Genomic DNA, 24,370 nt, shown 5'->3' on the forward strand with positions numbered 1-24,370 from the left:
CTGAGACATGGGGTCCCTGAGGAGCAAGGCACAGAGCAGGACAGAGATAAAGAAACACATCCCCATTCAGTAGCCCAAAGTGCCACATACTCATTTATGCAGCAGAAGTGTGTCCAAACCAAATCCTTGCCTGGGGCACAGAAGCACTTTCAGACACCGTGAAGGCAAGGACCTGCTCTCCCAGTATGGCCATCTACAGTAGCATTCAGGCTGGAGACCAAGCAGCAATCTAACCTCTGCAGTCTTCATCCCCCTTCAGACACTGATCCTATCCAAACTCAGTCCAGACTGATTCAAACAGGGCCCAAATGTTTGCAGGAAACCCATGTCCAAAGGACCCCCTTCGTCCTGAAGAACATCTAGAGCCGCATACCAAGACTGCTGGGAGCTGGGCTGTTGATTGCTTTGGGCATGGCAGTACAAGTGATGGCACGTAGGCTGAAACCAGACAGCAGGATGCCGCCTTCCAGCCTGTCACCCCTTCCTTGAAACATTCACTAGAGTGCGTGGAGTACTTTATCAAGCAACAAGCCTCTGGTTTCTTAGTGAGGTCCGGGGAGAAGGATGTTGGAGCTGGAGCAGATGCTCCTGAAGACCTGAGATGTGATGAAAGCAGTCTGCACACTGAGCTGACGAGCGAGTGGCTCAGGGACACCAGCAAGCTGAGAAACAACTGGCATTTCTCCATTTTGCTTTCTGGCCATGTTGGAGATGATGGGGCAGGTCCACGATGTCTCCAAACGAGCCGTCCTGCAGACATGTGGCTCCAGGGGACAGCCACCATGGTTCAAAAGGAACAGCTCAGGGGACAGAAACTGGGAGTCATAAAAACGGTGGGTGAAGCGCTGGATTTGTAGGAATTTGTTTCTCTTTTCTGCAGACCGCTTGGTCCTAGGTGCCTCCTGTAAAATTTCTAAGCCCTCTTCCTCTGAGCAGTGCTCCCTTGCTGAGATGGGCTAGGTAGCGCTCGCTTGCTGCTCAGAATGGCTCAGGGCAGCGACACATCCCAAAAAGCTTTTTGAGCAGAAGCCAGCCCTGTTCCCTCTCCGTCCCTCTCTGTTTTTCAGGGCTGATTTCCTCCTTGCGTGCCGGAGAGCCTCAGGAAGGAGAGAGGGAAAGTGAATGTGCTTGGGGTGTCGAGGCGGAGAGGAAAAAAAAAAAAATAAGAGACACACTGCAACAGAGAGAGGGCCAAGAAAAATACTTAATCCAAACAATGAACATTGTCGTTTCCTCCCACAGTCTGCATTCCCAGTCAACTTCCCTGGGCAAGCAGGGGGAGCCAAGAATGGCCGGGCTCTCTGCCTCACCAGCGTGTGTGTGTGCAAGGAAAGGGATGTGTCCTGGGGACACTGTGCTATAGCATCGCGTTAACTAGCTCCCGCCGCGTCTGTGGCTGAAGGGGCTGACACCAGCCCCAGTTTTCTGTAGGGGAACGGTGGTTTGGAGGGATGCGGACAGGGATGGGAGGGGGAATTTCCAGGGACCCAAGCTGGGATGTTGGATGCATAAGGGCTTTAAGTGAACCAGACTTTTAACAAGGCTTTGGGTACTCTTCAAGTCCTCCCAGGGACCTCCCAGAGCTTTCTCAAACATCTTGGCTACTTGCTGAGGTGGGAAGGAAGGAAGGAAAGGCATCTGGCAGGGAGAAGCTGCCCTCTGCCTATCCCTGGCCAAGAGCTGCTGCAGCCTCTTCGTGCTTTCCTTTCCTCACGCACCCCTGCCTGCTCCCCCCTGCCACGTGCAGTGGCTTTTGCCTGGGACACTGCTTCTCTCACACGTTTTTGATCCCTGAAGCTGCAGCGATCTCCAGCCCTGGGCCAGCTCAAGGTACATGTTCCACGGTTCTGTGAGCCCTGGTTTGGGCTGACATCCCTCTGCTGCCAAATGGGCAGGGGTTTCCAGCTGTGCTAGGTGAGAGCCTGGCCCTGCCTACTGCTGCTTTCTCATTTCTGGTGCTGAGGACACTTTGGGGGCTTGCTCTTGAAGACCCTGCAAGGTGGTGGCTCCTGGCAGACCAAGTGCCCAGTGAGGGGAGACGTTTCTCCAGCCGAGGTTTATCACCCAGCCCTGTCCTGCCCCTGTCTCCCTGCCACACCGTCTCCCTCCTGTCTCCTCCAGCTGATCTTTCCATCACTAATGACTCATCCATCGCAAGAGCAGAGTTAACAGCGGTGAAGCGGATGCACGAGGCGTGGGTCTGACAGCAGGGCAGCTTTTCCAGGGCTGGTCCCTGCATGTCTCCCCTGCTGAAATGATGGTTCCCCATTCCTCTGGGGCTGCTTTGAGAGCGACAGCTAAGGATGAAGACACCTGCACTTCCTCAGCTGCAGGGTCGCACATGGTCGTCTCAGCATGCCAAGGGCCCGAGGTCGATGCCCAAAACACCAATGCCCAAAGGGAAGGACAAAAGGACAGCAAAATCCGTGCTGACTTAGAAGCAGCATGAAAACAAATTACACACCCTCCTTGGATGGGATCAGCACAGTTGCAAAGCCCAGGACTTGCGCAGCCTCCCGAAGGCTGGGGGGAAACGTTTTGCTTATTTTTTTTGCTTAACGTTTTGTTGGGCTTGATCCCCTGAAACTGGGCTCTCGGATTTCTCTAGCTATGGGCAGATTGAAATCGCAAGCACTTTCCATCCCAGCGGCAGCGCAGAAGAGCCTTTCGGCTCTTCGGTTACACAATTGGCCAGGTGCACGCTAAATTTTTTTTTCTTTTTTCCACCTTCCTCCAAAGCATCTGGAACAGGTCATTGCCAAAAGCAAGGTACCGGGCCTTCAGATCTGCTCAACCAGAGCAAAACCTGCATTCCTGGGAAATAATGTTCATCAAACACCCATGACACAGCAGCAAAATATGTACAATGCTGATGGCATCTGTGATTTATTCTTTGTGCTCCATCTTTCCTTCACTCTGTCGCACCCTTTCACGCTCTTTCGCGGTGACTCAACCTACATATAAGGTGGATTTGAAGAAAAGTGTCTGGACCCTGCCCACCTCTGCAGGGATGGTGGAAAAATGTCGAGCACAGATGCTGCTCCCTGCATGGCATCTCCCGGGAGCCTCGAGAGAAACGGCACCACTGAGCCCTCTGAGATGCTTCTGCCCGGGATGCAGCGGGATCTAACCAGTCCTTTCTCACATCCCTCCTTTGCCTGCAATATTTTTCCCTTTTTTTTTTTTTTTTTTTAAACTTAATTTTTTCTCTTTTCATTCATGCCTATTCCCGGCTTTGAGAGCGTGTGGTTTTTTAGCCTGTTTAAATTGCCAAGCATTTGATTCGTGGTTACTATTTTTATGCCGGTAGCACAGGGCTCTGGCCCGGCGGTGCCAGATGCTGCACCTCCACGTGCTAACACATGCCCCGCTGAAGCTCCTGTCTGAATAAACAAGGAAGACGGATAGCGCGAGCGGGGAGATTCGCTGACACAGCCCGGCTCGCTAGCTGCCTCGGTGGCATGCTGCCTAGCCGAGCAGCTCCCTATCACTTAACACGGCACGGAGCGGTTGCAGCAATTACCTTATTCATTTTTTCGCAGTTTATCTGAGCCATTTGAACCAGCCCTTTTTCCTCCTGTGCTGGAGGATGCATATTCCGGCGAATGAAACCCAGCTGTCCATTTCCCTGTATCACGTCCATCGCCTTCTCATGGCACGGTTGGCCATTGGCGTGGGATTCTTTTCCTGCCAGCATCTTAAAACATCGTCAGGTGTTTCTGCGAGTCACCAACGTGGGCAAACCTCCCTTCTCCCACCACCGACATTGCTTTCTGTAGAGCCACACAGCTCGAGCACAGGCTGAACAGAGTCTGTACAGGTTTTCCTCTCTCATATCACCTCCTCTTAGTGCATTGCATTGCCCATGTCCTCCCTTGCCGTGACTCTTGCAAGACCAAAATGAGACCGATGCAAGCACGAGGGCACCTGTGCCCTCATGGATGACCCATCAGCACCTTACTTTGCTCCTTCTACTTGCAAAGATGAAACCAGCTGGAAATCCTGGACAAGGCAAAGCAACGGGATTCACTGTGTTCTCCAGGCGCTGGGCGAGGAGCAGGGACAGCAGTCCCCAAACCCTGTGCCTGGCTCTCTTGAGCCTCAAGTCCAATTAGTCATTTTTTATTTTCCCCTCATATGTTTTTCCAATGTAATTTGGAGCATGAGTTGTTAAGTTTCCCCAACAAGTGTTGCCATAGGAGCCTATATTTGTTTAGGGTGGGGTACGGGCTCCGGCGGGTTGAGAGGAGGGGGCAGTTAGCCCTAATAGGTGTAGAGAGAAACTGAGAGCCTCTCCTTCCCCATCGTGTCGCTGTCTCTGTCCTCCCCCAACCTTGCACACAAGATCTGGAAACCATTTCAGACCTGTGAAGCCGGGATGGGCAAACCCCCCCATAATTGTATGGAAACTACCGAAGCGGTGGGTGTTGTTTTGCCAGTGAGTCATGACATATGGAGCAAAGCTCAAGGAAAATCTCCACTGCGTGGAAGGCTGCAAAAGCAAATCACACCCAGAAGAGCTCTTCCCTGCCAGCGGCCCTGGCCGGTCCCCTGCCTGCATCCCTGCACCGGCCAGCCCCAGCATCCCTGCCCTGGCCCTCCCAGTGCTCAAAGCTGCTTTATGGCTCAGCACCTTCTTTGATCACCATCATTTAAGACCCACTGATGCTCTTCAATGGAAGAGGAGTGTTAACCCTATTGCCTTGGTGAAATTGCACCCTGGTCTCCTCTGGATGTAGTTTGTGACAGTAATGATGGGCGCCAAATCCCTTCTTGTTTTTGAGTGAGCTACCTAACCCATCTGTGCCTCAGTTTCCCAGCTGTAGGAAGGTGCGCTCTTTCTTCTTCTCTTGTGAGCTCTTCCAGGCAAATGCAGTCTCCCTGTGGCTGCCCGGATTTGGCCCGGGGACTGTGGTACTGATAGCACAGACTCGGTGGTTTGCCATAATCCCTGCTGCTGCTTCCTGAAGTGACATGAGCCTGCATTGAGCCCATTTCTGTTCCTTGTGAGTCACGATGACAAAAAGCCATATTGGTTCCCTGGATTTGGCATGGCTTTTTTGTGTGAATTATCAGCATTATCTCTAGTCCCGCATGTTAGCTTTGGCGCAGTGGGTGCAGGGCTATCGCAGTGCGGTGACATTTTTCAGCTGGCTGTCATTCGGTTCAGGGGTGCTACGGGCAAGTGTCCATCAAAGGCTGGGTCCGGGAATTTTCTGAAGCCCAGTTGTCATTTGGGGCCACCAGATCCAGTGAAATGGGTCAGCTGCTTCCGTGAGCAAAGGGGTGGCCAGGTTTCCACCAAGAGCCCTTTCTGACGACAGCAGTCCTCCTGGAGGTTGGCCATGGAGGTTGACCATGGTTGCTGGGCCAGTAGCTACCATCACAGAGCCTGGAGCGGGAGAAGCATTTCATTACTAATCACTCGGTTAATGAATGGCCTCTCCGTTCTGTTAGCACATTCGGTTGTTGCTTGGCAGTGCTGATGTGTATCTGTGATAAATACACCTCGGCTGCAGATCGTCCCTGACAGTTCATTGCGAGTGCTTCACATGCACGTTGTTTGGTTGCACCCGTCGCACAGCATTGTTTCTCAGCCTTAGTTGGCTGCTTCTCAGCCCCAGTTGCTTGTTTCTCTTCTCTGATCAGATGACTCACGTAACTAAACAACAATAAAATGGATTTCTGAATGGCTGCTTGTGCCATTTAACATTTCTGGACAGAAGGCTATTCTGCTGTGATAGCTTTCTGTTTCCATGCTAGAGCTGAAAGTAAAGAAGGCTTGTTAATGATGGAGCATTTATCTGAGCTGCACCACAGCAATCTGGGCTCTGCAAATCCCCAGTTGTCCAGGCAGACCCGACAGTGCAGCAAAGGGCACTGGGCTGTGCCACGCAAAGAGGAGCCACCATAATTTTGGCAATGCAAAAATCCCCCACTGCTCAACCATACGATTTCCTTACAGAGGGTGGGATTTGGGCCACAAAGAAGAGAAATGAGGGGGAAGATGGGCAAGACTGAAGCTGGAAGGTGGCCACGTTGCCAATATTTCTGGTTATCAGTAGGCTGGTGCCCTCTCTGCTCAATCCAGAATAGGATTTTGCCTGCAGCGAGCTAATGCTTAATGAAGATCCCTTCTGTTTGTCCCAGCTGGCCGTCAGATAAGTAGCCTTGTAGTCCAACCTGGCAAGGTTTGGTGGAGCCATGTACTGTGGACAGAGCTAGTCTCTAGTGGAGAGTCTAGAGGAATTTGGAGACATGTTCCTCGGGGTCAGAGCCAGACCAAGATTATTCTGTAACAGGCAATAGTCCTTGCAACCAGTGCTTGCCAATGCTTGGCTTGGCTTGAGTGCAAGTACTTCTGGGAGACTCCTGACCTTGCTGAACCTTTCTCGTAGTCCAAGGGAGATAAAGTAGCTGCCTTCCTCAGACTGATCCTCTAGCAGGATGCTCTATTGATCCTTGTAACAGCCTCTCTGCACTTAGCTGCCCAAGCCAGGTCACCAAGCTCAACTTCAGAGCCCAGCTCTTTGGAAGGAGGGGTGTTGGAAAGAAGGGTTGGATTAGTTTCTTACAGAGCTCTGCCCCAGCTTTGAACATGCAGAGAGCTGGATTACAGTGGAGACACGTGAGAGTGGTGTGAGAAGGTGGACAAGCAGATGAGGTGGTGAACTCACTGCTAGTTGGGTGGCACTGGACTCCGTGGAGAAGTGCTGAATGGGATGGGGATGGGGACTTGTGAGATTCAGTGGGGCCCTCTCTAGCAATGTGGATGTACGTTCTTGCTTCCTGACACAATTCCCTGATCCTCAAGCTACAGCTGCTGCCCTCTGAGCACCCACTCCTCCATACACACCAACTGGGATACCAGTCTTCTGGTGCCCTTTGGCTTTGACAAGCGGGTTGTGTAGGGTGGAACTGGACCTTGGCCCTCATCAGAGGCACACAGGAGCCTTGCTGAGGGCCTGGGATCTCTGCATTTAGGGGGAATCTTCCGCTTTTGAACAACCCTTTCAGCAACGACTTGTTTCTTTGCCCAGCCCTTCCTTGCAGACGGCTGGTGCGACACCATCAACAACCGGGCATACTGCCAGTATGATGGGGGTGACTGCTGCTCCTCCACACTGTCCTCCAGGAAGGTAAGTGAGCATCGTCTGGGGCGCTGGCCAGGATTTAGGATTAAGTGGTGACTGCTAGCCGTGCTCTTTGGCTTTGCTGGCTGTGGAACCGAGCCTGCAATGCAATTCTCCCACGAACAGAGAACAAACCCATGATTTTAAACCAAAGCCAGCTGAAGCTGATAGACCTCATCCCACTGATTACAGCGGGGTTTGGACCTGGGCCAGCGAGACTGAAAGCTCGGCCCAACTCCTGCTGAAGTTCACGGGATTCCCTCTCGTTTTGGGAAACGAGTCCCAAAGAAATGACTTCCATAGGATGTAGCAGTAGCCATGGTGAGTCAGAAGTCACCTTGTCGTATAATTGAGCAATCTTAGGGGATTTTTGGTATGGTCCACTGGCATCCGCTATGGGCTGTCTTTCCCTCTCAATTCTCCTGGGGAGGGAAGGAGGGAGGAATAATGTAGAGGGAGCAGCTTGGCACTGGGGTTGCACAGACCCTTCTTTGTCTCCCACCACAGCCTCCCCTCCCACCTAACTTGCTATCCAGCACTCACAGCCCATCCTTCCTAAGCATATCCAACAGCAAAACAAATCATAGGGCATGAGATAATTTCTCACTGCAAAAATATGTGAATTTGGATCTTCTCATCTTTGTTGTGGAGCTTGAATCATTTTTCCTTTCATCACACATACACACACAGAGAAAGGAAAAATAAAATCCTGGGAAGATCCAGTTGAGATAGGAGAAAAAAGGCTTTACACCCAAGTTGATGAGTGAAACCTCCACAGCGATATCATGACATCTCGGAGCAAGGCATGGCTCTCAGGAGGTCTAAGACATCTGGATCTCTTGCCAAAATAAAGGATGGGTTTGCAGTGGAAGGTGGGGGGGATTCAGTCCCACAGCTCTCAGGAGACCCAGCCCCAGCTCGCATCCCCCACAGGTCCCAGATCCCCCGTGGCACAAGCCTCCAGTGCTTCGCTGTTAAGGCAGATGCAGGAATACGGGGTTCAAACACCAAACAGGCTCCAATCTCTCACTGGCTCAGGCTGTGAAAAATCAGATGTGCTTTTACAGTAAGAAAAACTCCTGGCTCTGAGCCTGGTTTGTGTAAAACCTCTGGAGGAAACGGTTTCCTCAGCTCCCATGGCCCATGACTGGGCAACTGTCAACCAGGAGCCAGGTGCTCCGCTGGTGCCCTCCCACCTTGCTCTGCTGCCACCAGCTAAGGTGACATAAGCTTGCTCAGACACATACAGTTGTCGTAGAGAAAGCAATGTGCAATGAACCTCTCTACCTGCGCGGGATGTCTCAAAGCAGCAGAGCTTGTGGGTGACCCTAGATGGACCCACTGACTGCCCCACTGAAGAACGTTCCTGCTCACGCAGTTTCCAGCCTGCCTGGGTTTTCTTAATCCGCAATGCACAAGAACCATATGCATCTACCCTGGCTCCTACATCGGGTAGCGCGGAGGCCAGCCTTTGCAGCTGGTAGCTTGGTGGAGTTCCTCTAAGAGGTGCAGAAGAGGAGGCTATGCTACCTTCATGATTTGCTGAGCCTGGAAGAGCCAGGAGTAGCTTGAAGGACAGGTCCATGGGCTCAGACATGGACAAGGTGGTCTTTCTAACAGGGGCCAAAGTAAAACTGAAATCTAGAGGTGCCTTACCACTGTCAACCCTAGGCCAACCGGCTCACACCCACCAGGGGAGACTTCTCCCCAGGGTTTGGCAGTTGGGGCACAAGACTCAAGCTGACTCTTGGTTGCAAAATTTGAAACACAAGTTAACAAAAAGGGAAACGCTAAGAATAAAACTCAGCCAGGGACAGCCCTATCGGAACCCATTTCTCAGCAAGCATGGAGCTTAGTAGTCTCCACAATGCCAACAACATCAGGGTGCAGCCCAAAGCATCTGTCTGTCTGTAGCGGGGTGGAGAGGGCTTGCAGAGGCATTGGGGTGCTGGTGGGAGAGGGAGCTCAAAGCAGAGGCTTACATCTCCCTTTGGTCCCCCAGGTGATCCCGTTTGCCGCTGACTGTGACCAGGATGAATGCACGTGCCGCGACCCGGCGGCCGAGGAGAACCAGTAGCGGCACCACGAAGGGCCTCTCTCGGTCAGGCGAGCGCCGGAGGAGTGAAGGGGCAGCAACGGGGGGCCGCTGGGGAACGGCGGGGTGCGAGGGGGCAGGAGGCGTAAGGAAAAGCTGGGCAGGGGGATGGCGACTGCGCACGGAGGGGACGGGTCGAGGCCACCGAGCAGTCAGAGGGCTGCGGCACAGGAGGGCAGGCACATGGTGGTCCTCTCCCCATCGCTGCTCCCTGGTGCAGCGGACATGGTCCACCGGGCGTGGGGGACTGGTGCACGCTCGAGGGGCTCAGCCGGGGGTCCAGTGCTGCCTCGGCCACGCACTGGGCTGGGCTCCACGCCGAGAGCCCAGGCGCTGCCACGGACATTTGTCCTGGTCCGGCGTCTGGGTGTCTGTCTTTGCTCTGGATTTTGTCACTATTCACCCCCCTCTGCTGTACAGGCTTCTTTTAGCAAGGTCGAGGTAGTTGTGATCTCTCTGCAAATATTTAAACTTAATTTTATATATATATACATATATATAATATATATAAATATATATTATATTTTCTTTGCTCTTGATGAAGCTGAGAAAGGATATCCTTTGTCACACACCCGTGCTGCTGTGAAGTACAAACCATTGGGAAAAGCGCAGGTCGGGGCAGGAGGAGCAGGGAATTTCCCCTTCCTTGCTGAGAGGGAGCTGGAAGGAGAGAGAGAAGCCAAACACCCAGGCCATGCCAGGAAAGAGCTCCCCAGGCAGGCAGTGTGGAGGCTGCGACCTCAAGGTGCTCTCGGCATCTTGCAGGCACCAAGTTTTGCACTTGGGATTTGCCGGTGCTTTGCCTTGCTCTGCTTAGGGTCCTGGGTCAGGATTTTGAGGATGAGAAGAAGCGCTGCTGTGCCCTTGCATCACCCCGATGAGCACGGCAGATTCGTTGAGCACTGCTCGCCCCAGAAGGCACAGCAGCCACACGTCACCTGCTATTTCAGAGCCCTCTGGGAAGGGTTACGTGTCCATGGGGATCGCTGCGTGGTCAGTAGGAGCAAAGACACACAACAGTTCCGCTCTGCCTCGCTCCCCTGGGCATTGTGCGCCCAACTGGATGAGGGATGTAGAGGGCAACCCGGAGTAGCTGTGTGATGCTCTGAATGAAGGACGATGAGGTGGTCCTTCTTTTCTTCTTCCCCATGTCTCCTTTCCAAACATGAGCTTCAACAGTGTTGTCAGCAGATCTTGGAGGAGTCCAGGCCCTGTAATGCAAGGAGAGACAGGAGGCTTTGAGCACCATCTTTTCCCATTGAGATTTTTCCTTATGACTGTCTGTGTGGCCGAGCCCATCACGGTGGACCTACAGTTGCTGACTTTCACAAGTCTCTTGCTCCTGTAGGCACTAAGTGAAAATCTTCAGATTCACTTCTAGCCCCAAAGAAGCCCAGGTAGAAACTTTGCCCCCGATAGCTGATTCCCAGAAGCTCAGCTTGGCAGCCTAGACCCAGCCCCATAGAGGCAGTGGGTAGGGAAGGTGCCTGGCTCCAGCTGGGGTTATCGCTGGTGGTTTTGTTCTGCAAAGAGGCAAAGAAGATGGATAGAAAGAGGAGAGCAGAGAAGGGACCACAGAATAGGAGCACGACATGCCGGTGTGCCCTGGTGCAGCCCCAGGCTGGGACCAAGAAACCCAAGGCTACCCGGCTGCGTCCTCCCCGCATGGCCTGTGCTGGTGGAGCCAGGCTCCAAGCCAAGGTTTCTCCAGCACAAGGGCGATGGAGAGAGGGTGACACAGTGTGGAGAGAGCCGGGATTTTCAAGGCATCTTTTGGCTTTCGCTAGCTCCCCCCGCTCCTTTTTGTCAGGCATCGCCTAAAGTTATGTTGGGCTGGAGGACAGGAGTAGGGGCAGAGACACCCGGACATCCCACCAGCGTCCAGGCAGCAGATGCCTTATCCTTCTCCAAGCCCTTTCCTGATCCCAAGTGTGCCCATCGCCCCATGGCGGGTCACCTCCTGCGTGCCCTGGCCTAGGCAGGGGTGCAGGGGGGGGACAATGGGCCCTGTCTCCTCCTGCAGCAGGGACACACCGACATTTTTGTTCACATCATGCACAGATGACAACACCCGGGGTTTTTCACCCAAATACACTGTCAGTTTGGCCGACAGCTGCAATTTTTTGACAGCGATCCATTTTTCAATAAAAAAAGACCCAAAAGAACCCAAGGAAATTTTTAAAAAAGCCCTTTAAGACCCTTCTGGCCCCGATGGCCCCCAGAAGGTGCAACGTAGGCAGCCCATCCTCCTCCACCAGCGCAGGGAAGGGGAAATTCAGGCGTCTGGGCGCAGCAGGAGTGGGGGGCACAGCAGGACGTGGGATGAGGGTGACACGCAGAGGGAGATGGGAGAATTTCAAGCCCTGGCATCTTGCGATGCCAAACCCTTCCCTGCCTGGTGTCAGTATTACCTAGACGCCTATGTGTTTCGATGCCAAATTTTTACCCTTTTGGCATGAAAATCCTGGTCTCAGCAATGGCTCATCCCTGCTCACCAGTGGGTGCAGGGAAGGGGCCCTGCCCCATGGATAGGGGAACCAGGGTGGGGGCCCAGATGTGCTGGTTTGACTGATGGAGATTTGTGCTTCTCATGAACAGATCGCTTCTACATACCGAAATATTGTTCTATAGCGACACTGAGCGGTTTTTTTGTCCCCTTTAAGGTTTGATTCACAACGGAGGCTGCTGCTATTTTTATTTTTTTGTATTTGATAATTATTTTTTATAAAAATCTATGAAAAATAAATAATCTTCTCATCCTCCACCTCTTTTTCCTCCTTGCTTCACCCAAGGCGGGGGCCAGGCTGGGGGAGGGAGGTGGTTTGGCTGCTCCCAGCACCCTTAGTCCCACATACCCTCCTCTGCCCCCAAGTATGGGTTCTCCCAGCCCCCTCCCAGTGCTGTCCCAGCCCAGTGGGAGACCTCCTTTGGGTTTTGGGTTGGGGACACACACACCCCCCCTCCAATGCTCCCCCTGTTCAAGGCTGCCACCCAGGCAGCTTTTGCTGTGCCACCAGCTGCGAGGACACTTTTGCAGATGGTCTTCTGCTGTTTATGCCACAAACTGGTCCACTGTGGATCACTTTTTGTAATTAACCCACCTTAAAGGTAGGGAAAATGTGTCTGTGTTTTTTCACATGCTAATTCCCTGGGGATGGGAAGCAGAGGGTGGCTCATGCCAGAGCCAGAGAGACATGAGAAGGAGCATCCTAGCAAGAGAGTTAAAACCAAAGACAATCAAAAAAGTTGCTTAAAGATTTTGGGATTGATTTTTTTTTTTTTTTTTAAGCAACCAGATAAGTGTTGTACATACAGACTGGGAAACACCAAAAAGCCCTGCACAAGGTGGGTGGCAGCCCACGGTGCGCAGGCAGCCAGCTCCAGCCTCCCCATCGGATGGTGGTAAGCCCATGTCACCCACCTCCGCTTCAGTGCACCACCGGCACGAAGCATGAAGCATGAGAGGGACGAGGGCAAGCTGACGCCACAGTACCAGCTGAATCCCCTCCCATGGACAGCCCCAAATCCCACAGACATCCCGTGTCACCAAGGCAGGGGACATCGACGGGGCCCTCATGATTTAGGCTTCTCTACTCTGCCTAGTTGGCCAAATCAGTGTTTCTGGTGCTCTGGAAAAAGGGATTTGCAGCATATGATGAAGCAGCCTGTCCTGTGGAGCCTGCTGCAGCCACAGCCCTGCGTGTCCCTTGCCATACCTGGGCATCCCCTCCTGACCAGGGGCACCTGGAGCATCTGGGCCAGGTTTGAAAGTCCCACCACCCCCCCACGCTGGAAGGCTATCATGCCAGTGGCACGAGGAGGGAGCTTCTCCCCCTAGGATTCTTTCCCTGTTGCAATTCCCAATTCCCAGTGGCCCCCAGCCAGGTAGGTCTCCCATGGTGCCGGGTACGGAGCCACCAAGCTGCGATGGTCCGAGGTGTCCACAGCTGGTGGCCACATCTGCAACAGGACCAGCCTGCCCTGTGGTCGCTTTCTCAGGGCCTGCAGGCTGGTTTACTGGGAGGAAATAGTGCTTTTTATAGACTTTGGGGAAAGAGGATTAGAGGATTTTTCTTTTTCCCACTGCTACCTTTTCCACTGTTCAGGTTTTTTTGAGTATACTTTATAGGTATTTTTTCCCCCCCCTTTTTTAAGACAGTTTCAACTGAGCAAATAAAAGGCCCCGAAAAAAAGTCAGGTTGGTTTCCAAGAGCAGAACAAGCAAGCACAAATGGCAGCTAACAAAATCCAGGATGCATTTCCAACGGACCAGGTCTGGGGACATTTCAAGCCTGTCCCCCATCAGACAGGGGCAAGATGGTCCCTCAAGGAGTCCCTTTGCTGTTTCACAGCTCAGCACAGGGTTTGAAAAGGCCAAAGCTGTGCTAGGAGCTATTTCTTGTTCCTTCGCCACGCGCCTTTCTTGCAAGCGGTGGAGAAGGTGAGTCACGGCTGAGCAAGCGGAAAGATTGGAAAGGACTGAAAAACACGAGCGCTTGCAGTGGGTCGGGGGCCGGGGGGCTGCTGGACCCTGGGGGGCAATGCCAAGGCTACAGAAAGCAATGAAATCCCAAATTTCCTCCAGCAGGGCTGACGTGAGCACGTCGAGGGCTCCGGAGAGGAGTGATGGGCTGAGAAAATGGAAGGAAAAGCCCCTAACATGGGGTGCCCGGTGCTTCCCTGGCAGCTGGGCGAGTGGGGAGCACCTGGGGACAAGGATCTTCCCCCGCCAGCCATGGGGCAGCTGGGTGCATTGCACAGCCCTCCCTCCTCACCAGGGCCAGAGTGCCCTTCCATCACTGGCAATCAGGGCCGTATGTCCCCAGCCCTGACTGAAACAAGCTGAGGTGCTTTGGTTTTGTGTTGCTGCTGGAAGTAAGCAAGGCCCCGGCAAGCCCTCGGTCCTTCTGGCTGCCTGCGCTGGAGCAGCTGGGGATGCACAGGGGCATGCGGGCAGGGTTGCCTCCAGTGCTGGCCCTTGCACCATGTGCAGGGGGTCAGGGCTGGGACGGAGATGCCCAAAAGCTGAAGGGGGTGTGCTCCTGCTGGGGACAGTCAACTCATCCTCAGTCTCCCTCCTCATTATTTTTGATTTCCCTTGTCATGCCTTTAAAGCCCACTCCCTCATGTCTTTAAACCCTGCTCCCTCTTCTTCTAGCCATCTCTGATGGCCACGTGACTCCCTTTGCTCCGCACCAGCCTCTCCTTCACTTCTGGTCTTTGCACAGACTCTCTCATCGCTCCCTGGAGAAGGAACAGCATCTCCTGGCGACATCAGATGTCCTCTCTGGGGCAAAGCTCCCCAAATCATGCACTTCCCCGGGGGCTAGAGTTGCTCCCACAGAGGATGGCTCCACAGCCCCAAGCAACCAGAACCTCAGTTGAAGGTCTTGCATTTAAATCAAAAAGGGCAGCTGTCTATGGCCGTAGCCAAGTGACGAGCTGTTTTCCCATCCCATCCCCTCCTTTCTGCCAAACACCCAGCCTCAAGGCAAGAGACGCCAACCCCTGTGCCCCAAGACGAGGGGGACATGCGGTTGAGGAGGGTGGTGGCTCTTTCAGCAAAACAAACTGGATCTGAAAAGCTTTGTCAGCTGTTACGATGGAGGAGACCACGCAGTCAGTCATTAAGAAATGGGGCAGCCACCAGGACCGGGGCGGGGGGGGCACGGTGCCTTGTGTGAGGGCTCCAGCGGTGCCACGTTGTCCACGCATGCGCTGAAATGCAGAAATCCCTGCTGGTACCTGCTTTCGGAGGATGAATAGGGACCGCTGGCCAACAGCAACCCTTCCAATATGCACTCACATTACCAAACCCTTCCTAAAAAGCTGCCATTTTGTGTCAGCTGGTGACGCATCCGTTACAGTCCACTTCCTTTTTAGGGTGGCTTTCTCCAAACCCCCATCGCTTGCCAGCCAGATGACCCCCGAGGAGATTTTGCTATTGCGAAGGTGTGATGAGCCAGCCGCACCGAGACCTTCTTACACAGCAGCTCAGGCTTGCGACTGCGCACCTCACTGCCACGCGGCCCCTCTCCTCCTCCTCCTTCTCTTCCTCCTCCTCCTCCTCCTCACGTCTCGTTCCACAGCCACGGGTTATTGTGCAATAAGCCGGTGGCAGCCACAGCACTTAACTGCATGGAAAATAGCAGAAGGAAAGTATCGGGTGTATTTTTAGCTTATTTTCCTGCAATTTAGCAGTGGGAAGAGAAAAAAAATAAAAATTCAAGTTGTTCCATGAGATGTAATGAAGTCTGGTTTCCTATGGATTCGTGCGCTATAGCCCCTAAATCCCCCCTCTACCGTGTGCCCCCAGGCATCCTGTCTGCCCACCCGCAGTAATCCCCAGCTCTCTCCGGGTCTCCCACCCATCTGGCAGGGTGGGTGGCAATACATACAGGGCTTGGCCAAGGGGCCAGCCACTAGAAGTGCTGATGGCCTGAGCGCTAGACACAACGCTGCGCTGTAAGTGACTTTTAAGGCATCCTTTGCAGCTCTCACCTCTGCTCAGGCACTGATTTTTGGACCTTTTGTAGGACTTTAATGTTCTTGATGCTGCTAGTCGCCCGTCAAAAGTCTGCCAGATGGACCAGGAAGTTCTCAGGGGGTGGCTGACCACCAGACAGCATCATCTCATCCACCTTATACCCTTAAAAGACAGACTAAAAGGAGCTTTTTTTTGACTCTGCTTTCAAATTCCCAGCATCCATGGAGGTTTGCGAAGCAAGGACTGAGAGCCCCTCACGGAGGGTATGTAAATGCAGCCTTCCCCCCCAAAACCTGAAGGTGCCTGCAGGCATCCGCACTTTCCCGTGCCCAGCAGAGCAGGCAGGCGAGGCGAGGTGCAGGACACGGCTCCGGCTGTGTGTACTGAGTGGTTTGGGACTTGGCTAACCCAGTGGGCAGACAGGGTAAGGCTCAACTCGTGTGAAGACGCACCCGAGTTCAAAGGCTGGGAGTGTTTCATCAGCTACCAAAAGATGACATCAACTGGACCAAAACTACAAACAAACACTCCACTTTGCCAGAGCCACGGATTACTAACAGCTCCGTTTAATAGTCAGCTAAATTATCATCTGGAGTTTTACATAGTGTTACAATGACTTTTTGTTGCTGTTGTTTAAAACCTTATTTTTATTTTTTTTTAAGTAATCCGGAAGGGTTTTGAGTTTCTTGCTGTGTGACTATCTCACCCTAAAGCACCCTACTTTCAATCTACAGTAGTAAAACGTCACATTAGAGTTTTAATAGAACATCAAGGAACATGAATTGTAGCCATCTTTGTAAAGAAAAGGACCAAACCATCTTTATATGTTAAATAACTCCACAACAAGTAAAAGGTAGTAATGCTATTACAGGGGTACGGGTGCAGCAAAGAAAAGATAACGACCCAGAGGTTCATCTCAGGTAAATGATCGCTCGATTAAGTCAGAAATAAAAGAAAAAGAGAGGGCAGGGGGGTGAGGGAGGTTGCAGAAGTGGATGGAAAACAGTGTCTTCTCCAGCTTTCGTGTGGTTGGCAGAGTGGGAAGAACCAGGAGTCCAAGAGAGAAAATACCATGCAGACCCAACAGCAGGACCCCACGGCAGACGTGGACGGTGTCAGCTCTGCAGGGAAGGGCATGCCTCGGGGCTTGCCCGCAGCTGTTTTGGGTGAGCAAGCCCCACATGACACATCTCACCAAGGCCAGGTCTGCAGCCATGGTGCAGCCCCCCGTCCCTCCGGTCTGGGGCCCCATGGCAGGCTGCTGGCGCTTGTCTGAGATGGGCTCATGTGTTAATCGAGGGATTTTGGCAAGAAAATCCAAGTTTGGGCACAATTCTGAGTTGCAAAGCCAGAATGAGGAAACCAAGAAGGAAGCCTTCACAAAGCCAGGGCCATGGTGAAAATGGCTCTGCAGATGTGCCACGCCGGCAGGACTTGCTGGCACAGCGGGTGCAGCAGCGCCGCAGCAGTCAACCAGCCGGAGGACAGCCCCGCCAGCGGACTGCGCGGTCCGTCACGGGATGGGGAGGCCGAGTCCCTTCCAGCTGTGCAAGGGTGCTGCCGAAGGACCTTGGACTGGTGGCTTTCCCCTTGCCCTCCGGGGTGGTCCATCTCCCAGCCCACAGGGAACCTGGGGCTGGGGGAGCAGGGTCCGGCCCAGCCGGCTGCTGATGCTGCAGGGTTTTGGCTGACCGCGCAAGGTCTTTGAAATGTGGGCGCAGAAGCAGAGCAGAAATATCTGCAGAGCCCCAGTGCAAATCTTGGGGCTGGACAAAAACGTAACCTAGGCAGGTGTGAATGCACGGGGTGTCCAGGGTTTGCCTGGCAGCATCGCAGCGAGTGGCTGGCAGACTGCGCCGCTCCCATCCCTGCTGCTGCACCTAGTAAGCAATAAAAGAGAGGAGTCTGCTACCTAAAGGAAAACAGTCTGCATTTCATATAAAGGCCACGTAAGTGGTATTACTTGGCGAGGAACCAACTTGCGTCTGGGCCAGAGCAGCCTTCATTCAAGCATCCCTCTGAGGCGTTGAGCGGAGGTGCCCTTTGCCGATCCCTGGATGGCTGCCCGGCTGGAAGTTAAAAGTTGTCTCAGCATCCGCTGGGAGAAGCAAGAGGATAAACCAAAGTGTCTTGGCCAAGACTGCCACTGGCTGAAAGGAAAAGGAGCAATGGCTCAGTACGGATCACCTGCCCACGTATACCTGTGCATGGAGATGGCGCTGGTTTTGCTCTGAGCTGCAAGCCCTTGGCAGCATCAGGCACATCAAAATATATGGAGAAACGTGAGAAAAAGCCAAAAGGATCCAGTAGACTTCCTTCTTGCAAAGAGCAGGCATTTGCCTGATGACCCCTGCTCAACGCATTCATTACAGGAACGACACGGGGACGCCCAGGTCATACTGACTGCCGGTGGCTGCTCCCAGCAGCTCCCCGGTCCAGGCCAGCTGCCCCTGGAGAAGAGGTCTGCCCACGAGAAGGGAAGAGCAAAGCACTGTGTGGTCCTGCAGGAAGATTCTAAACTGCTGTTGAGCAAATAATGTATTGCAGCGCTGTTGGCTGCGACTGGCTGCGGACCACAGCCGCCTCCCTCTCAGCATCACGCCAATATTCGAGCCGTGTCCTTGGCAGGTAGGAGGAGGAATGAGGCAGAAAATCATAAGAGACAGACTGAAGATTGCTCCTGCCAAGACTGAAAAAATGAAAAGGAAATTTGTCTCTGAAGAGGCATCGTAAAAATCCCACTGTAGGTCTCCTGGCTTGTCCAGATCAAAGGTGCACAGCTGGCAAGTCCAGAGATGCCTCCCCTGCAAACCAGGCTGGAAGCTGAAGCTAAAAGGAAGCTGTTTGCTGCCTCCAACACCATCAGTGGTAACAGGGTTTTGGAGAACAGTTTGCTCTGAACCAAGCCCAGTGTCCCAGGACAACCCCACTTCTCTGGTTTAAAAAAAAAAAAAATCACCGGTGAGAGCTGCAGATGTGAGCCCAAACACGGGCAAGCAACACCCCCAGAAGCCTGCCCGCCAGGCCATGTCACCGAGCCCTCTCTGGGACCAGGACCTCCAGGACCATCCTGCACCGCCGCGCTGGGGTATGCTACACCCTGCTCCCTCGCCATGCAGAGCCTGGACTACGCCACAGCTACAGGGCGGCTGGTGCAGAAGTCAGCCTCGTCCGTGCCGTCTGGGTGCTGCTCTCTTGGCTGGGGCTCTCCTGAGCAGTAGTTTGACATTGCTTCAAAGTCTTTATTGTGGTGGGTAAAAAAAAAAAAAAAAAAAAGGAAGGGATTTTTAAGTTGACTTTCTAGGAATGTGGTCCCACAAGAAGAAAGCTCATGATGTCCTGCTGACCACTGGCCCTGAGGCCAAGCTGCCTTTCCTCTGGAGGACTCTGTATCTTGGAGTAGACATGGGCTTTGATCATGAGAGAAGAACCTGAGGAGATGGGCTCACCAATGCCCCTCTCGCCTCGCCCCAGCTGGTGACACCACGCCAGCCCAGCCCTGCAACGGCACCATCGCTCGGCCAGACCTCATCCAGACCTTATGCTTTACAATTGCAAAAAAAAAAAAAAAAAAAAAAATCCCAACCCTCTTGGCCATCCAGTGGCTGTTTTGCTCACTCAGCCATAACCATTAGCATCTCAACCTGCCCTGCATGCCCTGCTTCCATTTTCCCAGCCCTGCATCACCTGCTCTCCCATCTTGGCTGTGTCACCGTGTTTCTCTCGTGACCGCTGTCCCCCACCCTTGGGGACGGTCCCCACAGCCAGGGCAGGGATGGGGCATGAGAAGAGGGCTGTGCCCTCACACCGATGCTGAGGAACCTCTTGGCAAAATGAATAAAACAAAACCAAGAAAACCGGGTCCCACAAGACTTCTAACTAGAAAGGCTTTTGGCCAAGTCGAAGAAGAAACTAATACTGAGTCAGTCCTGCACAGAGCAGCTGCTTTTGCTCCACGGTCCAAATTTTTGCCTCCAGAAACATCAGCGACACCCTCCCCCCCGCATGGGTCCGTGTATAAAACCCTCACAAACACCCGTGGGAAGGCCAGCGTGAGAGTGGGCGCCCGCAACCCTCAGTAGTCCTTGTCACCATAGTCATTGTAAAGGACGCTCAGCGTCTGCTCCTCGCACGTCTTCTTGAGGTCCCGGCTGAGCTCCGACCAGTCGAGCCCATAGGGCTTGATCTCGCTGTAGCGGCAGGCGAGGTACTTGAGGGACGAGCGCTGGAGGCTGATCTTGGGCTCTTGCAGGAGGCCATTGCACCAGCTGCTGAGGTCCCCCAGCTGCGAGAGGATGAGGCCGGCCTTCCTGCAGCGAGGGCGGGCAAAGGGAGATGCCGGGGGGGACGGACAGCGAGGGAGCGGCAGGGGTGATGGAGACACCATGGGGGGATGGCGTGAAGGGCAGGATGAGTGTATGAGGAGAGAAAAGTAAAGACGGTTAAGGACACCGCAGGGGCTCCTGAAGGGAGATGAGATAACGCAGGAGTTGGGCAGCGTGGAGACCAGCTGAGCGGAGCCTGACGCTGCCAGGACGAGGAGGGACAGTGGGGCTGAGGGGACACACCAGCCCCGTGGCAGCACTGCAAGCCTAAATGCACGCAAGAACAGCCCCTACCCGGGTCAGAGATGCCCATGCCACGACAGTGGTGCTGGACCTGCTGCACTGGTCTTGCAACCCACCTTACACTTCCCTGCCCTGTCCCCCCTTCTTCTTCCACCCCATATCATATGGTTGGATTTGATGATCTTAGAGGTCTTTTCCAACCTTAGTGATTCTGTGATTCTGTGATCATCCCCACAACAAGGCCAGGTTTGCTGAGGGTTTAGTGAGGGGACAGTCATGGGTGTAGCTGTGAAACCCCCAACAACCCTTGGGATGGACATCACCAACGACTCAAATGGCATCACCAGTCACTGCTGCAGCTACTGGACCCCAAATATAACAGGATGGGAAGGTGGGAGCCAATAGCACTGCAGGCAGTGGACAGAACTGCTGAAAGGGGTCAGGCATGACGTGTGTGGCCAGCCCAGTGTCACCACATGTGTCCTCTCCATGAAGTGCACGTGTTGCGTGTTTGAGAACTGTGCTGCTCACTCATGGCTTGGTTCTGGAGGACCTGGAGGACACCTCCAGTGACATGGCAGGAAGGGCAGGGAACAGGCGGGCACGCAGGGAGCATTACTCCCCTGCCATCACATAGCTGAGGGGGATGAGATGGAGAAGAAATGCACAATATTGGGAGCCAGCATGCCGTGACACCACTGAGCATGAAGGAGATAAAGGAAAAAAAACGCACTCAAAATATCAAGCCTGGCTTGTGGGGGTCTGTATGGAAGGCTGAAGGTGAAATAAAAATTATCATCCTCATTAGAAAACGTGTCCCACAGGACAGTGTGGAAACCAGAAGGAATATACTGAGGCATACCACATAGGTTTGATCCAAAAAGCTCTGACAGAGCAGGGGATGTGACGGAGCTCCCCAGTTCTTTGCACATGCATTTTGCGTCTTCCAATTGCAGAGAGCAAAACAAGGAAAGGCAGGTCACGGCAGTAGCACTTCGTAAAGAGCCGCAAGCCAGCCAAGGAAACCAGGAGAAAAGGCCAGGAGGAATCCATCTTCAGCAGAAGATGGACATGCAGCACCCCCAGGGCAACATAGCCTCGCTGTGGGCTTCTGGTAGCAAGGAAGTGCTAAATTACCAACCCCTCATGTTGGATGAGATATTGGAAGAGCGCAGAGGATCCTGGCCAAATATGACATAAATTGTGTTCTCTTCTTTTCACATTTTTCCTCTTAAAATTGTACTTCTAATGCTTTTATCAAGAAAAACAGTTTGTTCAGATAAAATACGTTACGTTCATTTTAAACTTGTCTAGCACTTTGGGTGATCTCCAGGGAATCTGGCAAATGTGGAGATAATGGATTCAAATGAAGTGTCTTGAAGGTGAGTACCGCATGCGCCTGGAGAGCCAGATGAAAGTTTAAGTGTCTCAAGAGCTGGGATAAGTTTCCTAGCGAGCTTCAAGGTCAAGTTGGTGCGTTAGTATAGACAGGGAAGAGAAGATACATCCCCTTGGTAGCTTTAACTCAGCATCTGTTCAGCACAGAACAGACAGTGGAGGGACAAATCATGATACTAGGGAAAAAAACCCTCTTTGTCATATTCTTATTTGGATAAGCAGGGGTTGTGTGTGGAGCACATGGCTGTGTTGTGGCTGGTTTGACAGCTCAAGGGTATGTGTACCAACCATGGAGGAACATCCACAGCCCCTCCACACCTTCCTCCAGGTCAGGTGCACCATGGGAGAGCTGCTTGGAGAGGAATTAGCTTACCACAGGCCCAGCCAGTGCCAACCTTGGCTTTCCTGGAGAAGAAACCCTTAAGAGGTCCATCACGGAGGTGGCTGCAGCTCCAAGGGGCCAGTCTGGAGCCACTGAGAGGTTGTCCAGCTCTGCAGCCACGTGACACCTGCAGCCCCGGGGCTCACATCCAGAGCACAGCAGAGAGGTGAAGGTGCTTAGCATCGTGCTGACTCTGGAGATACAGCCACCCAAGCTGGCCAGGTCTTCCAGCCATGAGAAGGTAGCCAACCTCTCACTTGTCTTGGTCCCTGCATCTAGACACCTAGGCAAGGTGCCACGACTGCCTCTCCTCCTCCAGCGTTGGAGATACCCTAACAGGGACGTTGAATATGATCCTACAGATTTTGGCTCAAAGCCCATAGACACCACCAGACTTCACCAGGCTTTGCATCACATCCTACTTCACTTAGTACTTGCTAGAAAATGACTTGCCTTTTCCTCCATTTCTTCTCCTTATGCAAAGTCCAGGGCTCTCTGCAGCCCTTCTCGGACTGGGAGGGAGCGACTCGCTTTCGTAACCCCAGAGAAGTTATCTGCACACACCCTTGCTTCCTTCGGTCCAGTGGCCAGCGTCACCGAGAAGGGAGGCGAGCGCAACCCAAACGAGCGGAGCCAGAAGGCGGCATGGCCACGTGGAGGAGGAGGGACATGGTCGAGTCAGTCGCGTGGGTCCACATCCAGGACTTCAAAGGAGCATCAGCAACAGTTAAACAAACACTCTGTCTGCTGGCTAAATAATGTCATCTGCAAGTGATTTGTCCTGTCACCACCAGTCTGGATGCTTCGCCCTCGCAGACGATCAAACAGGAGGTCTGCTTTCCAAGATTTGTCATCACCAGAACCCACTGCAGCTGCCTAAATGTCTCTTTCCAAGTAGCGCGAGCTGCAAACACTTCATCAGCAACTTGCGTCATCCCATCCTAAGCGCTCCAGCATTTCCAGAGGGTGGAATTAACCCTCTGGCTCATAGATTCACGCAGCAAATGGTAACATTTGGGCAATTCAGTGGCATTTCGGATGCTCCGTGCCAATGCACCTCTGCCTTGTGGGGCTCGAGGAGGCAGCTTCTACCCCATGTTCTGGCTGGTCCTTGGTCTCCTCACTGAAGCAGCGAGCAGCAGCGACAATGCTCAGCCTCGGCGATGGCAGCGGCTGTGCGATGACTCCAGTCTGTCACGTAAGGAATTTTATGCACTCCTCATGCAAACCATCACAACAGATGTCAGATGGTCTGTGCAAACTGAGGCTGAATTTCACATCTGGAAATGGACACAGAGCAGCATCACCGCAGCTGGGCTCAAGACGAAGGTGAGACGTAAGTCCCAGCCTGCTGATCCCACTCAGTCTCATGGGAATGAAGCAACCCTGGGCAGAGGAGCTGGTGGGAGCCTCAGCCTTAACAAGACTCCACGCTCTGGATGTCGCTACTGAGCTTTGAGGCTGTCCCTCAAAGAGCTCACATTTCTTAGAACGTAAATGGGAAAATGGGAAAGAGGAGAGACCCCAGGTTTGTCCCAGGGCGTGGAGGATCTTTTAGGAGTTGCCCACCAAAGCTGAACTAGGAGACATGCCTAAGACACTAAGTGCAAGACAGCCACCAGCTATTTGCTGAGTCTTTCTGAGCGCCTAGCAGAGGTTTGGAGGACAGAGAAGGTATGCAGAGGATCTCCAATCCTCTGCTAGAAATCCACAGGTGATCACCTGAGGAAGCAGGGCTGGAAGACAGCTAGTGGTGAGACCAGCAAGAGGAAGTATGGGGCAGGCGGTAAGGTGGAGGCCATGCATTTCATAGATAAGAGCTGTTGCTGACGTACGTTTGAAGTAATCCTGATTTCGGGATGGGCTCAAGGCTCTGGTTCTTTGGAGGCCAGATGCTATGAAACACCACTGCAGCCCACACAATCTCCCAGCCCAGCTTGCTAAACTGACTGGAAACATGCACGTTACTGGGAAATCATGCAGCCAAAAGCAGATGTCGAAGGACATGGGGAGAAGGGAACATCTGACTGCCTCCGCAAGCCTGGGGCACAACGCATCCCATCCCCAGGCAGCTGGAGGGTCTGCAGTGACCTGGGGGAGCCCGGGGAGAGGACATGGTGCTCACTCAGGCATGAAGGGACTGTTTCAGCCAGAAAGAGCTCAGGCAACCTCCTCTAAAACCTGCCGTAGCAGCTCAGCACTGCCTGGGCACCAAAAACACTCGCGTCCCTGAGATCACCCCCCACAACCACAGACATGGTTCAAAAGGGAGGGTACATGTGCAGTTCAGACCCAAGGTCAATCCAC

General features: G+C 53.2%; 1 protein-coding gene across 1 annotated transcript in view; it reads left to right on the forward strand.

The window, feature by feature from the left end:
• PAPPA2 (pappalysin 2) overlaps positions 1-9,210 on the forward strand; it is a 93,191-nt gene extending 83,981 nt beyond the window's left edge. Inside the window, exons 21-22 of the mRNA XM_059821593.1 lie at positions 7,041-7,139; positions 9,136-9,210. Coding sequence (XP_059677576.1) covers positions 7,041-7,139; positions 9,136-9,210 — 174 coding nt within the window. The remainder of the gene's footprint in view (positions 1-7,040; positions 7,140-9,135) is intronic.
• Positions 9,211-24,370: the final 15,160 nt, after the last annotated feature.

The sequence above is a fragment of the Gavia stellata genome, chromosome 10, assembly GCF_030936135.1.
Source record: "Gavia stellata isolate bGavSte3 chromosome 10, bGavSte3.hap2, whole genome shotgun sequence".
Taxonomy (NCBI): Eukaryota; Metazoa; Chordata; class Aves; order Gaviiformes; family Gaviidae; genus Gavia; species Gavia stellata.